The following is a 15,584-nucleotide window of genomic DNA, read 5'->3' on the forward strand; positions in this document are numbered from 1 at the left end:
AACTAATTTTTCTAAGATTCTATTGAAAAATGTCTGTGTGAAGCCAGTGATGCAGAGATCAAATAATGGTCTTTTCAAATAGAGAAAGAATCCTTGAGTGATATTATATGTACTGTTTATCATGACTAATGAAAGTAACAGCTATTGAAGTCTTTGGTATGCACTGCAAATCGAATAAAATCATCTAAATATTAGTACACTATCAATAGATCAATGTTGTGGCGTTCTGCAAATAGGAAAATCTTATTGTTATGTAACTCTAATTGTAACGTCATTGCTACCAACATTTTGTAACTGCACATTTGATGTGGTTCCCTAGTACAAGTATTGAAAAAAATTCTAAAATCCCACTTTTCCAAACAGGTTACTTAGGGTAATACATTACAATGATATAGAAAAATAAATCTTTTATTGTAATATTTTTAATACATTTCTATAAAAATCAGTTCTACAAAATAAATATAAATTAACAAATAAACCAAACAAACAAAGTAACACATACATATGAAAAAATATGAAAAAGGCACCAATTGTAACCACGTATTGTTTGAATTGACATTTCAATGTTACCAAGCTGAATTCTCCCTCTCAACACTATATAACAATAAATATTATAAAACAATCCCATCAAATAAACTAATGTTTTAGAAAAGTCAAAAACAAATGGTTGAATATAACATCCCTAAGGGAGCCCACTCCAGTGATTTCCACTTTTTTCAGCCCCTTAGATTTGCATATGCATGAAATCTCTTACATATGTACCAAGTTTCATTATGATGCAATCATTGAAATATGCTACCTTAATTATCATGAAGTCACATACATTGTCCTGCTAGGAATACCCCCACTTGCACAGGAAGTTCATACTGGACAGCAACCTAAATCGTTTACAAAGTATAATCTATCTATATAAAGCCATATACTAAATGAAATGAATCTGTCCAGTGGGATCTGAGATTTTTCTGATGAAATTTTCTCTACAATTCCATACAGTGAAAAATATATCAAAATAAAATAAAGAATGGTAAAGTCCCACAAAATGGACAGAAACAAAAACTTTTACAATGTATGTCACATAAAGAAACATCAAATTTATTGTCAATCTGTACAGTGGGAGTCAAAATATGAGTGAACATTTTTTTTGACAGATAGAAGGACAGCCAAGGTGACTCCAATATACCACCTACTCATTGAGTGGGGATACAATAAACCAGAGGCATGACGGATAGAAAGATACATAGACTTAATTCTGTAAAGCCTGAACTTTGATCAAAGTAAAAATGTTACACCTTCATAACCCAGTATGAAAGATCAATATGTGCACATGATATTGAACAGAACCACATGGTTTATATGTTATATCATACAATAAATGTATTATCCTTTCTGTCTTCTTTGATCTTTTTCATCACAGTTTTGATAAAATCGCCAAGCTGTGTTGCTGCTGACAAATCCCCTGAAACCTTTAGTCGGCCATTCATGTAAGCCTGAAGGGGAGATAACTGTCCAACAAACATACTTTGCATGTCTGCCACTGTTAACGTTAAAGTTGTATCTGGTTCCCCTAATAGAGGAAGACCTTCTCCTGCATCACCTGCTCCTGATAAAAAGTTTAAAGAGTTAGGATTACACATATAGAATGATAACTTTTAATGTCAAGAAAAAAATTTGCAAACTTACGGTATTTCCAAATTTTTATTTTGAAAAAAAAAATTATGTTCGCTTTGCTCTTTGAAGAATCAATATACTCTCCCAGTGGTGGATCCAGAGAGGGTGCAGGGGGGGTTGGCACCCCTTTTTTACAGGAAGATTTGTCATTTTCATGTGTAAAAAAAATGACCAAAAGTGGCAAAAAAATGTCCTAGCACCCTCCTTTATCCTGAGGAATCCCAGCGCATCCCTCCTTTTCAAAGTGTCTGGATCGTCCCCTGTCTCCTGTACCTAGAAATTTGTATAAAGACTGGGTAAATCAGTCTACTTATGAATGACAATTCAACAAAAAGCATTAGTAAACCCAAAGACTTTTCCAACAATTCCGAATAATGAATACCAGGTATATATGTTGTATATTACTTTTTTAAAATTCTATTTATGGATAAACCACGAAAATTTGGTTCCCAACTAGGAAATTTCCTATTCGTTTGTATGATAGAGTTGTCAAATCCACAAATACAAGAAACTAATAATTTTTCCCTAAACCATGAAAATTGGTCCCCACAAATAAAAATTTGAAAATTGAAAATAAAACTCTTTAGAAATTAAATAATAACAAATAATGAAACACAAATCTGTAGATTAACTGTAACAAACCACATGGTTGAAAGCACCCTTTGTTATTAACATAATGCTTAAACCCGTTACCATTTTTCTTACAAAAACCTATAGTTATGAAAGACAGTGTTTTCATAGAAAGTTCCTTTTAGTATTAAGCAAAACAACATACCATTTTTCAAGTCAAGATAGAAAACTCCTCCCTCCGGCCCACTGAGCTGGAACATATAAACAGATCCTACACTATTCACAATAGATTCTGACAGGATTGTTTTGACCACACTGATGAACTCCCTGGGAGTTGGGATATTGTGGAGCAGGGTATCATCTACACCAGCAGCCCCACTGTCAGGTGGCAGGGCTATTACTGGGTCTTGTAGCTTTGGTGGGGCCATTGGGTTAGTTGCATCACCACCTGAAATGAAACAAGTGCATAGGAGAAAAGAGAAAAAATGGGACCATTGGGTGAGTTGCATCACCGACTAAAATGATAAAAGTGCATAGGAGAATGAAAGTAAGATTAAAATACTAGTCAATGTAACTACATGTCTACAAGCACAACATGAAGTTGTACACATTGTTATATTTGTGATGAAATTTTTCCCTATAGATAAAAATAGAAAAGTCCCATGAAACAGGAAGTTGATATTGGACTGCACCATAATCATTTAAAACTTAAGTCCAATCTATCTGAAGCCACACACCAAATTTTTAATAAATTCTTCCATTAGGACCAATGATAGTTGTGAGGAAAAGTCGGACAGACTTGGTGATTCCAATAAACCACCCACTCATTAAGTAAATAGGGATATAATTACATGTATGTAACCTTGTTGTATTGTAAGCGTGACTTTAATATCAACAAGGTGATACATGTAATAGCAAGCACCGTGAAGTGCACTTTCTAAATTTCCCTTAAGGTTCCCCAATATACTACAAAAAAAATAGGTCATGTCCCAGAAGTAACAAAAAGTGACTGTCCTTATGGAGAAAATTCATCATTTCCTTCAATCAAACAAATAAAAAATATAGGTTAAGATTATGTTTCAGGAAAAATAGATTCATCTTATCTGATAGTTTTGAAGTCTTTTTCTAATTTGTTTTACTTATTTAAAGAAATGAATGTTATGTTTTATAAAAACTTCGGGAAACACGTGGATGTACATACGTGTATCTCCGCTATTCCACTGTTGCTGTTGTCAAGAACCTAACCCGCCTTGGAAAAAAATATAACTCCAATTGTATTATCCAAATCAAAGCATAGCTTTTCTAAGATAGGAAGGGCAATCATTTTTCTTCTTTGGAATTTGCAGCTGTCATCTGAATTTTGTTTACGTCACAAGATATGTGTAAAATATTCCCACAATCCATAGAGAACTGTAATAATACCGGTATCTGTACAGATTGATCTGACTGACACTTCCAAAACTGAAATGGATGATGCTAGAGATGCCCCTAAGGGATACAAAATACAAAAATACAAAATTCAATCTACCGCTAAAATCAACCCAATCAAACCAAGTTAAGAATGATAACTCTTGCAAAGTGTTAATTTTATGTACAATCTATATAAATTTTATCTGAGAAGCGCAAACCCCAAACGTAAAACTAAGACTGGTTATGTGATCTATAACAGTTTCTGAACAAGAAAAAAACTGAAATCAGTGGGTTTTTGACATGCATGAATCACCTCCTGTCTAATTTTTATATAGACTGCTACTTAATTATTTTAAACCTACTAGCTGAGGATTGTAAGAAGGCTGCAGCTAAGTGTTGGAATGTCTGAGGAAGTCCTCCTGGTAAACCTCCAGGGTTTTCTGGTTTCTTCAATACCTTGATATGTGATCTATAGAGAAATATATTATAATAGGTGACTACAATAAAAAAAATCACAAGCATCACAAAAAAAGATTGAATGGACTGAATATATAATTTAATTTCATATGTAACAAGCTTTCTGGCTTTCTGATGGGACAAAAAATCTTGTCCATCATCTCATAGACCAAATTTTGTTATGTGACTATGACATCATCAATCCTTTTTGATGATTTACCAGTTATATTTTTATACATGTACTAAAATTAAATTATTAGGAATCACTGTTATGTTTTTTTTTGGTCTATTTGAAATAACTTCAATTCCTAAGGTGCACACTTGAAAATATTTGCTACACTGGTTATTGAATGTGCACCAAGTGATTGAGGTTACTTCTTCATAGCTTGATGATAGACCAAAAAATAAATAACAGTCATTCCTTAAATAAACATCACCAAATTATGGTAAAATTTACGTGAAATATTTGGATAACTGATCTCCTTCATCAGCAAAAAATTGCCAATCAATAAATAGATTCAAAAATGACAGTGTACCAAGGTATAACATGATGCTACTACCAGCTTTAGACCAGGATTCAACGATGAATTATTTTTTCTCATTAATTCAATCTGAAGAAATTGTAATTTTTTCATCTAAAAATTTCCCAAAACACTCTTTTGCTGTTAGACCAGTTGTTATAATGTTCTTTGATCATAATTGCAATGTTGCGGAGATCCTCCTCTGTGTGTTTGGCAGATCTGAGATGGTGACTGGGAGGTCTAATTTACATTTGTAGTCACTGCGTTATATTTCGTTTGGGCTTAGATGAAATCTCTTACCAGGGCATCTCTTAGACTCCTAGGTCTAGGGAACGTCAGAACAGGTGTCTCAGGGAATTCGTTGGAGAGCTTAGGATGTTTTTGAATGACTTCCCAATGTGAATGAAGTAGCTGGGAGAGGTTCCTAAAGGCTGGATGGTAAGTCAGCACAAAAGGAACCCTTTTGTTCTTTTTCTTGGGTTTGTACTCGAGGAGACCATTTCGGATGATGTTGTTAGCACGTTCAAATCCCCCATCTATGTCTAATGGTTTCAGTTTATAGCAATGCGATAACAAATGACCACAGAGTTCAATTAGAATCTATTTGCGGTCTCGTCAGATGAGCAAATGCACCAAATTTGGTGACCCTGGCTGTATGATATGTTTTAAGTACAATGTTTATGGTGACAGCTATCCAGAGACAGGTATTGCCGACTACCGGGGGGTTTGTTTATCTGATGATACCACAAATAAACTTCTAGATAAATTCCATGGTCCATTTGCTCCTAACTTAAATTACTTACAATCTGACTTCATGAATAACAATTCCCCATTCTTTACAAGTTTTGTTGCTCTTTTCCTGTGAAAAAACATTGAATTGGTTGAAAATTAATGAAAAATTCTTTAACAACATTACACTAAGGCACATGAATGAAAAAAAAAGGCTATTTGTTCAGAATTAAGTCTTAAAGATGGCAAATAATTTTTTTTGGTGTTCAATAATAACATTTCAACTACTTCCATAATATACTGAAGTATCAGTAGCAATAAAACTAGTATGTACAGTATTTAGGAAAAAAATAGAAATACATTTAAAGTTTTGGATATACCACATTCATGATTGATTTTTTTCTTGTTCAAAATGAATATGTTAGTGTATTAAATGTACCTTGATTCATTTTTTAATAGTTCATGTTGGCTTTCATTACAAAACAAACAAAAAGTTTTTTGGGAAGACAGAATAAATGCAGCACTAAAGATTCACTGTAAAATCTAGACATTATGCCTAACAGACAGCTGCCATATCAAACTTGTGGTACCTTGTGTCCAGATAAACATTAACTTTATAGTGTCACATTCATTGTGTCTTCCCATACAGCCTTGCATTCATTGTGTTGCTCCAGTTCATCATGTTAGGATACCTGGCATTTTCTAAGATCATACAAGGTAGTATACAATAAGTTCTGTTCTCTTTTTATCAGGGCCTGTTTTTTTTTAATCTCCAACAGATTTTCCTCAATTCAATTTTTTTATCAATCAGATTGATTGGAAAAAAAAAAGATTTAAGGAAATTCTTGATTTGAAATATTTAAGGAAAACCATGCCTGAGTATTGAAAAAGAGAAGACACATGAATGAGGAAATCTCAAAGATGAACTTACCAGTATTTCTCCAGTAATTCCTAGCTTGTCAGATTCTATCTCATGCAGAGTTTTCTGTACAAAGTTATTTTTGAGAGTTGATTGAACTAGGACCCTGAGAGAATGGTTCATATCTTGTATACTGGTTATAAATGTCTCTACTGAGGAAATCTTGTAGTAAATATCTGCCCCTAATTCTATTAATCCTCTGTCCACTGTTATAAGCTATAAAAAAAGGACAATAATGAGCTGACAATGTTATTCTATTGTCCTTACTGCCCGATATTTTCCATTTTAGCCTACTGCTTTAATATAAAAAAAATATTGGCAACATTACGTCAAATTGACACTTTTGAATGTTTCAATAAAAGCTAAAAAATATTGGAAATTACCAATGACAACTTTACTTAAAATTGACAGTTTTTAATGTCTTGACTGAACGTCACATCTCACCCTATTGGCCTCACTGAGATATAAAAGCATGAAAAATAGTACCGCAAAATTGATTTTTAACACTATATAAGGCTTACCATTTTTTTAAATCCGCAAAAATTGATACCCATGAATACGTTCATTTGAAAAAATCCGTGAAAATTGATATGTTTACAGTATATTTACAAGAATGAGACATGGAATTTACAATAATTTATTTTAAATTTTATTTATTTTTTTTCCCCCAAATGCAACAAATCAACCAAATTGGAGTTGTTACAAAACACTTGATGTAAAAATACCAATTCGTTGATTTGACAACTCTATCACAGTACTTATATAATACTTTAACAGAAGACCAAGGATTATGAAAATTTGCTAGTTGCAGAGTCTGCATTACTGAATGAAACCAACCTGTATTTACAGATACATAGCAGTTAAAAATGTACAAAAAAGTAAAAAAGTGAGATATTTAAAAGTGTTGGAATCTAAAAGAATCAGACAAAAATTATACATAATTAATAAAGCATGGCAAAAAACACACAAATTTAACAATTAGTGTTGCAATAAAATGTATTTCAAATAACTTATACCTCACATTAATGACACTTAAAAAAGAAATGAATGCCATTTCTGTATTTCAGATAACACTTTGAATAAGATTTCATGGAAAGATGTGTATTTTTTTTACACCACGACTCTCCCTCTGCCTGACTCTTACAGAAAATATCAGCAAATGTTGATTTTGTTTCATTTTGCTTGTTTAAAATGTGTGTTTCCATTTAACCACACCCAGACCTGCATGTTTCTTCATGTTATAATCATATATAATTTACTTGCATTGTGGTTATCAGAAGTGGTCAAGACAAATTTACATGATTAACATGCATGCCGCTTTTGGCTATGTACAGTTTTTAAAATGATTTGATTTTACTTCCTCTTGAATTTCTGAATAAAATAATGCTAAAAAAAGGGATTTTTCCTTGACCAACTGCCATGAAAACTAGTGAGCTTCTTGTATAAAGAACACAATACTCACATGTTGTGGAGGTACATTAAATGCTCTAATTCTTAAATCTACTTTCTGTACTTTATCTATACAAGGCATCACAAATACCACTCCTGCTAAGAACAAAAATATAACAGTTCTATATACTAAACAAGAGACGTGTGTAAATGTTTTTGTGAGAAACCTCACTTGTAGAGTACTGGTATTCATTTCTGAAACACCTGATGTGACTCCCCAATTTCATTGCAAGTGCTTTGGTTTTTGTGTGCTATCCTGTTTTCTGTACATTCAGTTTTTTTATGTGTAATTGTATTTTATTTGCTTGGCTACATTGTGTGTATAAATGGTCTCTGTTTCATGTGTTCATGTTAAGCCATGTTTTGGGATTTTGACATAAATGAATCATCCAACTGCTGAGGCTTAAGTATATTTTGTCAATATTCGGTTGGAGTTTTACTGTAAGCGTTTAATTTTTTTTGCGTACTATCTTGTTTTCCGTACCATCAGTTATTTATGTGTAATTGTGTTTCATTCTTTCTTTACATTGTGTATGTAGATTGTCTGTGTTTGTGTATGTAGATTGTCTGTGTTTGTGTATGTAGATTGTCTGTGTTTGTGTATTGTAGATTGTCTGTGTTTCCTGCTTTTGTGTTTTAGTTGTGTTGTACTTAGATTGCGATGTTCTCATGATACATCTTAAGCTGAATCAGTATATTTTTTGCCAATATTTTAAGTGTAAGTTTTTGTAAGAATCAGGTAAATGGGAAAAATCAGAAACATCATGTCAAAAACGATCTGACAATGTAATTTCACTCCAGGATAATTTCTATATTTAAAATGACCACTATTTGATTTCTGCATCACTGGATTTTTTTCAGAAATTTGCAACAGAATGTAAGAAAAATGAGGTTTTTGCCAGAGTTATCTGCCCTTTAAATATTTATTTTCAGAGCATTTCAATGAAATTAGATCTCAACTTACCAAAATGATTTGGAAAATCATGTAAATTTTTCATTGATTCTAATGTTGCAAATAGTAAAATAAAACTATCAAAATGGTGTTTTTTATACCATGTTTCACTCATTGCCTGATTCTTTCAGAGACTGATACTTAAAGAGAAAGGTTTCAGTACAATGTTAATTTACTGTGAATCTACAAATTAGAGAAAAAAATCATACAGAACAACTAAGCATAAACTAATTTCATTATTTCATAAGTGAAATCAGCAAGAAACATTTGCCTTCTTTTGAGGGGGTAAGGGTAGTCAAATTTTATTGGTGTTCTTGTATTGTAAAAAATATCTAAGTATACCATGTTCTTTAAGAGGGAGCAGTCTTCCCAGTCTAAACACCACCAATCTCTCATGCTGTTTTACCTTCTACAATAAAAGATTTAACAGTTTTTTTTTCAAATTTGTTCACTTTTTAAGATCATTTATTATTTTTAGGTTTTGTTACACATCAATTTGTTGGCTCAGCAAAAAGAATAGGTAAAGTTTGCAAATAGGCTATTATAAAGTAGTGGACTTTTTAAGAATCATGCAAATTCTGTAATATGTGATACACCCCAAAAAAAGTTATATATTTTAATAGTGTTATTAAGTTGTTTTATAGGTCTATGTACAATCATTCATTCCAATCTGTCTGTTCTTAGGAAATAATTCACATCAAAACATTCAATAGTTTCTATTGTGTTTTGGGGTATTTTACAGTTATCTCCCTTAATTTTGAATTCTTTAGTGAATTTTTTATAATTTATATCTCTTATGAACAGTGGTTATATGAAAAGCCACATGTTAATTTCTATTTACTATAACATTTAAACAAAATACCAAAAATAAAAATCATATCAAATATTGCATGATTCTTAGCTGGAGTACTACTTAACAGTGAATAAACAATAAAAAATACTGAAAGGTTAAATATACCTGACTTTTATCTGTAACATGGAGATAGAAAAATTACAATCTAATTTAAGGAAGAAAAAAATCTAACATTGTTTGAATTATGTTCATAACATTAATATCTGAACCACTTTACTATTACTGTGACACAATATATTAATCTTGCAACTTGACATTATTTTTCAAGGTCTTAAATCATTCTAGATTGCAACATTTATAGCAGAAAGGTAAAATGCTTTATTTAATTGTGAAAAATATGGCATCTGGTCTAATTTAACCCATGCCTCTCCTTTAACAGACACAAAAATCTATTTTGAAAGCACCTGATTTCTGTTCAATTTTGATCCTTACCTTAATACAGAACCACAACGACACAGGACAGGTTAAGATAATTAGAATTATTGCTGATACTATAAGAATCCAGTGACATGTCAAGCTGAAGCAACTCTGTTTTACTGAAAAAAATAAAAAAAATAAATAAAATCAGATTATACACTGCAATTGCAGAAAGAATGTCTTTAGCACTTAAGAAGTTTTAATGTCTGTTTTCTTGGTCAAGTCTTTATCCCCAAAAAATGAACATTTCTCTTCTAATCAAGGTCTCTTTGCCTCCTTTACAAAGCCGAATCAAGAATAGCAACCTTAAGTTTTTAAATTGTTTGTTCGTTTGTTGGGGTTTAACACCCGAGCAGCAATATTTCAGCAATATTCAGGCAATGAACATGATGTGGATGATGTAGCCTGACAACCTCAGCATGTAACACGCCAGGGGTACCCCATTCCACCACCTGGGGCACACAACCCAGTAGCTCTGTGGGCAGAGCGCCCTAGCCCCCAGCTAGGGTTCTGAGCACTATTTAGTCACCTTTTACGACAAGCTTAGCGCTGCTGCAGCCTATTCTTTTGACACCCGGACCTGCACAGGTAGTTTTTAAATTGAATTTTTATTATTGTCAAGTGTATTACATAATGTAGAAACAGATTCAGTGAGCAAAAGACAAGTTTGGAGAACTATAACATTGATTCAATTGACTACATCACGACATGTTAATATTATTACTACAATGGTGTCCTGAAGAAGCCTTTCTACATTGTAGATGGTAAAGCATGTTGACACAAAGTCAAAATAGTTATTGAGGTATTGTTGTCTATACAGCAGCAATGGTGTCGAGAGTACATACCTCTAACATATCTGGCATCTGCACGTTCTAAGTGGGGACTCCAGTCTTTATATGTGAAGGCAGATTTATAGTTGCCACTGGCTGGTCTACAGTAGTTGTCAGTATCACTGTATGTAAATGGGGATCCAAAGTCTATCTTGACATCCTCCATGGAGTCAGATGTTGACAGTCTGCTGTATTTCGCAGTCATCTTGATGTTCAATTATTACCAGCAATATTTTTTAAATCATTTTCAAAATGTTAATCAATGAACAGAGTTTATGTATAGCCTCTTTTCTGTTGTTGAGTATCAATAACTGTTTCCTCCAAAAATAGAATAAAAAAAAAATTTTTTATTTAATATTTCTGAATACTTAAAGGATGAGTAATAAATCTGAGAACTATACACTTTTCATATGTCAAAACGTGTCTACATGCAGTAACTAGTTCATATTCAAAAGCAATTGTCACATTATTTTTTCAAGACATCAGGTACAGAAGTCCAAAATTGGTAAAATGAAAATCAAAGATCTGATATACATGTACCAGACCAAAAACAAATTATGCAAGTGCAATGGGAGAGCATGATTTTACTCACAAAATTATACTCCACCACCGAGGATCGAACCCTTCACTGCTAGGTGACAAGCCAATGACACACCAATTCAATTAAAGAATTAATCCTTTAGCCAAGCCAATTAATTGGCTATTTAAATTTCACTACCTACATGTACATGTACTACAACACAGGTAGGCTGTCCTGCCACAAAAGACGGAAGAAAAGGTGTTTCCAGCATATGAATTTTCTCCAACTCGATGTCACTAAGGAATGTGTAGAAAATTGTATCAAGCATCTATGAGACCAACATGTATGTTTCTGCTAGAGTACTTTAGGCTTCATTGGTCTCATATTGAAATTTAAAGAAAAAATAAAAAACATAGCAAAGCACATGTATTTCTCAAAAGCCTAATTTTGACATTTCAAACCACAAATTCATATTTAAGAGGGCTACTGACTCGGTCTGTCTGATCATCAATCATAATTCAGTTCTGATCTGCTTACATAGACTGATCATATACATACAACATGTACATAGGTTGCTACACAGACTAATGCATGGCCTATTGTAGACTCAATACAAAAAATTGCAATTAGATTTTGGAGAGAAAAAATTATAAGCCGTTACCACTCCAATAATTATTTTACATCACAAAAATTCACACCTTGTTATGAAGAAATCGACCAGTACTTCTAGTTTTTCAACCTCAATAATATTTCTAAATTCAAACCGGATGTTTAGTTAGTTGTAATAAAATCGGAATCGGATGCAACTTTTCCAGGTCCCGGAAAAATTCAAATCGAACGTGTATAATTTAAACTAGCAGAGTATAGAAAACAAGTGTTATGTGTACATTTTTTTGTGTCATTGTGGTGATTAACACTAGGATAACTGAAATCAGTGAAAAAAAATGAAAATCAGATTTTGAAAAAAGGGGGAAAAGGGGTGAAACCGAAGTAAAGTTCGTATGAGCTTTTTCTTTTAGCTAATGGATATTGTATAAATATGTATTGAAATTATTTTGTATCTTTTCGAAGAACAATTAAAATTCGCGAGAACTTTGATTCAATGTCAGTAAATGTATTTGACAAATGTTGCATATGAATTCATTCATTTTATTGGTTTATTTACGAGGAATGACTCAGAAATCAATTTTATTCACAGTGTGCACATTCAAAATTCATTTAAGTCTCAAGACGAAAGTATATAGTTGGAGTCATCCCTTAAGTAAAGTACATCTAACATTGACTCTCTTGTTAATAAATTAAATATATTAATAACTCAATTACATTTCGTCCTGCTTTTATCTTGGCTTTGTTTTGTTTGTTTGTTGGGGTTTAACGTCCGAGCAGCAACATTTCAGCTATATTCAGACGATGAACATGAAATTGATGATAAAATGAACATGAAATGATGATGAAATTGCATGCTTTAAAAGTTTCTAGGATTAAGAAAATCTTGGATCCAAATAATGCTGCCCCATGGAAAGTCCTACTGGCTGATATTTTAAACAATCATGGCCAAGAAAAGTTTTGGTTTTATACTAAAAGTGCACTAAACAATTTTTCAAATAGATTAAATCCATTCTGGAGAGATGTTGTTAATATATGGGCATCTATTAAAGAAGATCCATCCACAGCCCCTGAGCATATAATTTTTCAACCTCTTTGGAATAATAGTAATATTAAGATTGGTGGACGACCCATACCTTTTTCTCGTTTTGCTAAACCAGAACTATTTTTTGTAAATGATATGATAAAAGAAGCTGGAATGTTTCTAACCCCACAAGAATTACAAGAAAAATATGATATAGCACTTAACTTTTTAGAATATCACAGTTTGGTGCATGCTATCCCACAAAGGTGGAGAAATTATTTAATTGATAATAGAGTCGAAAGACTTGAAAATATCACAAATAAATATATATCTCTAATTCGTGTCAACCAGAAAGTTGTGAGACCTTTTTATAATATTCTTTTGGAAAGATGTTTTGAATCACCTAAAAAATCTCAAAACAAATGGATTAGAGATCTGGGACTAGTGGAGGATGAAAACTTTGAAATTTACTATGACATTCCATTTAAAACCCTACTTAGCACAAAACTGCAATCATTTCAATATAAAATAAATTTAAGAATTTTATATACAAATAGTCTTCTTTTGAAATGCAAACTCTCTGAGACAGAGCTATGTAGCTACTGTTTTGAGACAAAAGAATCCTTAATTCATTTATTCTTTGAATGTAATTTAGTGCGCACTCTTTGGCTCCAGCTTAGGGATGAACTGAGATCAAAATGTAATATTACAATGGATATCACTCCAATATCATCCACATTAGGTTATCCCCTTTTTATGAAAATTGTGAAATATTGAATACGTGCATCATAATCATTAGATATTACATTTATGTTTGTAGAATCAAAAAAGAAATACTGAATTGGACAAAATGTTTGGAGACCTTAAAATATTTTAGAGATATTGATCTAAAATCATTATATCTATGTTCAAACCGACAGTCTCTATTCACCAAGTTAAAATGGCAATCTATAGACAATCTTTTTCAGTCCGATGAGTGAATTTTCATGAGTGAAGTCATATGTTGTTGAATGAAAAAATAGTATAAAACCAGTTTACCATATATACTTTATGTAACATACATGTTTTTTCTCATACACTTTTTTGTTAATACCATAAAATGTCACTTTTGATCATAATAAAATATATTTGACAAAAAAATGATGATGAAATGAAAAAGGGATGGGACACAAGGACAATGGGGTCGACAAATTTTGATTGTCACTGGAAATAGGGAGAGGTGGGTAGGGTCGGGCAATTTAGCCACCTGTGGCGGAGCCCTATGGTTCCTATTCCGGAAGAATACCACGGTAGGGTTCTTTAACGTGCGAGGAACGTGGCATCTTTCCCAACACGGTGCACCACTATGGTTTGCGGTCAGGTTTTCTATATTATAGCCTGACAACCCCAGCATGTAACACGCCAGGGGTACCCCATTCCACCACCTGGGGCACACATCCCAGTTGCTTTGTGGGCATAGCGCCCTAGCCCCCGGCTAGGGTTCTGAGCACTATTTAGTCGCCTTTCACGACAAGCTTAGCGCTTCTGCAGGGGTATTCTTTTAACACCCGGACCTGCACGGGGATTTTTTCTTGGCACTTGCACAATTTTACTTAGACATTTTATGTTTTCAATAAATCCTGTTGGTTAACATACAGACACTGACCAAGGATTTATATATAGCATATATTTAACTCCTTGTACTGACTTAATAGGTTCTTAACCGGCTAAGGTACTCTATTCCATGTTTTCTAGAATGCCGGTACGTGGCGTTTAATCGTTCTTTTACAAAGTTCAAGATTAACGAGTCCCACGTAACGTACCTGTCAACGTCATTGCTTTTTATATTGGCCTCTGAACGAAGACCTTGTTTTACTGAGACATTTTGTGATACATTTTCACTAAATCCTGTTGAACGCGTTTTATTGATTTTTTTGTTTGAGTAAACAAGGTGTACGTATCATGCAGTTGCTTTTGGATTACAGAAAAAGCTAGTATTCTTACGAGATAGATACACACACAGATTGTTGTATTTTGTCCTATTTGTTAAAGTGTTTGTATTATGTATCGATCTCAAGAGTTAAATCCGAATTTAACAGATTTTCATAGTTCGTTGTGTTGTTATATTTTCTCATCACTGCCCCCAGTTTATAGGGAGAGGGCTGTGTTTAACCCCGCAATATACCTCATGTGTCTATCCCAAGCCAGGAACTTTTAGTCCAGTGGTTGCTGTTGGTTTTTTAACTTTTCGGTTATTTGTTTTACGTTTCTTTCTATAGATTAGGTCGATTTTCGTGAATAGTTTAACCTCATATATTTTGGGGCCTTATGGTATGGGTTTTGCTCATCACTGAAGACCTTGTGGTGACTTGTGGAAGTTATAAAATGTTCTTTGCTTGGCTTTTGGTGGATGACTGTCTCATTGGCAATCATACCACATCTCATATTTTTATATATAATTGATGCTGGGTATGAGCTCATCGTTGAAAGTTTGAAGTGGTGCGGTGTATATGTTCACTGATCATCTTTTTTTCATAAAACATTTAAGAATCATTGGTGTTAATGAACAAAAGGTAGTCAGCTAGGGGAACCAAGATTGTTTAAATCAATACGTCATCTGTATAGCGGAAACTGGGGCCAAAAGATCAAAACAATGTTTCCTACTTTTGAATCAGATCGAC

The 15,584-nt window shown here is 32.9% G+C and overlaps 1 protein-coding gene across 4 annotated transcripts; it reads right to left on the bottom strand.

The window, feature by feature from the left end:
* Positions 1 to 392: 392 nt before the first annotated feature.
* On the bottom strand, positions 393 to 12,093 carry LOC148617750 (stomatin-like protein 1). 4 transcript variants are annotated; one of them, XM_088585292.1, is made up of 10 exons: positions 11,993 to 12,093; positions 10,790 to 11,092; positions 9,960 to 10,063; positions 9,017 to 9,083; positions 7,736 to 7,818; positions 6,286 to 6,489; positions 5,429 to 5,484; positions 4,011 to 4,117; positions 2,444 to 2,686; positions 393 to 1,600 (listed from the first exon to the last, which is right to left on the bottom strand). In XM_088585292.1, exons 2-10 carry the CDS (start codon positions 10,977 to 10,979, stop codon positions 1,362 to 1,364), a joined length of 1,293 nt encoding a protein of 430 aa, XP_088441418.1. In that variant the 5' UTR covers positions 10,980 to 11,092; positions 11,993 to 12,093; the 3' UTR covers positions 393 to 1,361. The 4 variants fall into 4 exon arrangements, with proteins under 4 accessions (XP_088441418.1, XP_088441415.1, XP_088441417.1 ...); XM_088585289.1 differs by having other exon boundaries at positions 7,736 to 7,821; XM_088585291.1 differs by having other exon boundaries at positions 7,736 to 7,821; positions 10,790 to 11,085; positions 11,993 to 12,077.
* Between the last annotated feature and the right edge of the window lie 3,491 nt (positions 12,094 to 15,584).

This window comes from Perna viridis, chromosome 5 (genome assembly GCF_037379345.1).
Source record: "Perna viridis isolate PV_CMFRI_1.1 ecotype Kerala chromosome 5, ASM3737934v1, whole genome shotgun sequence".
Classification (NCBI taxonomy): Eukaryota; Metazoa; Mollusca; class Bivalvia; order Mytilida; family Mytilidae; genus Perna; species Perna viridis.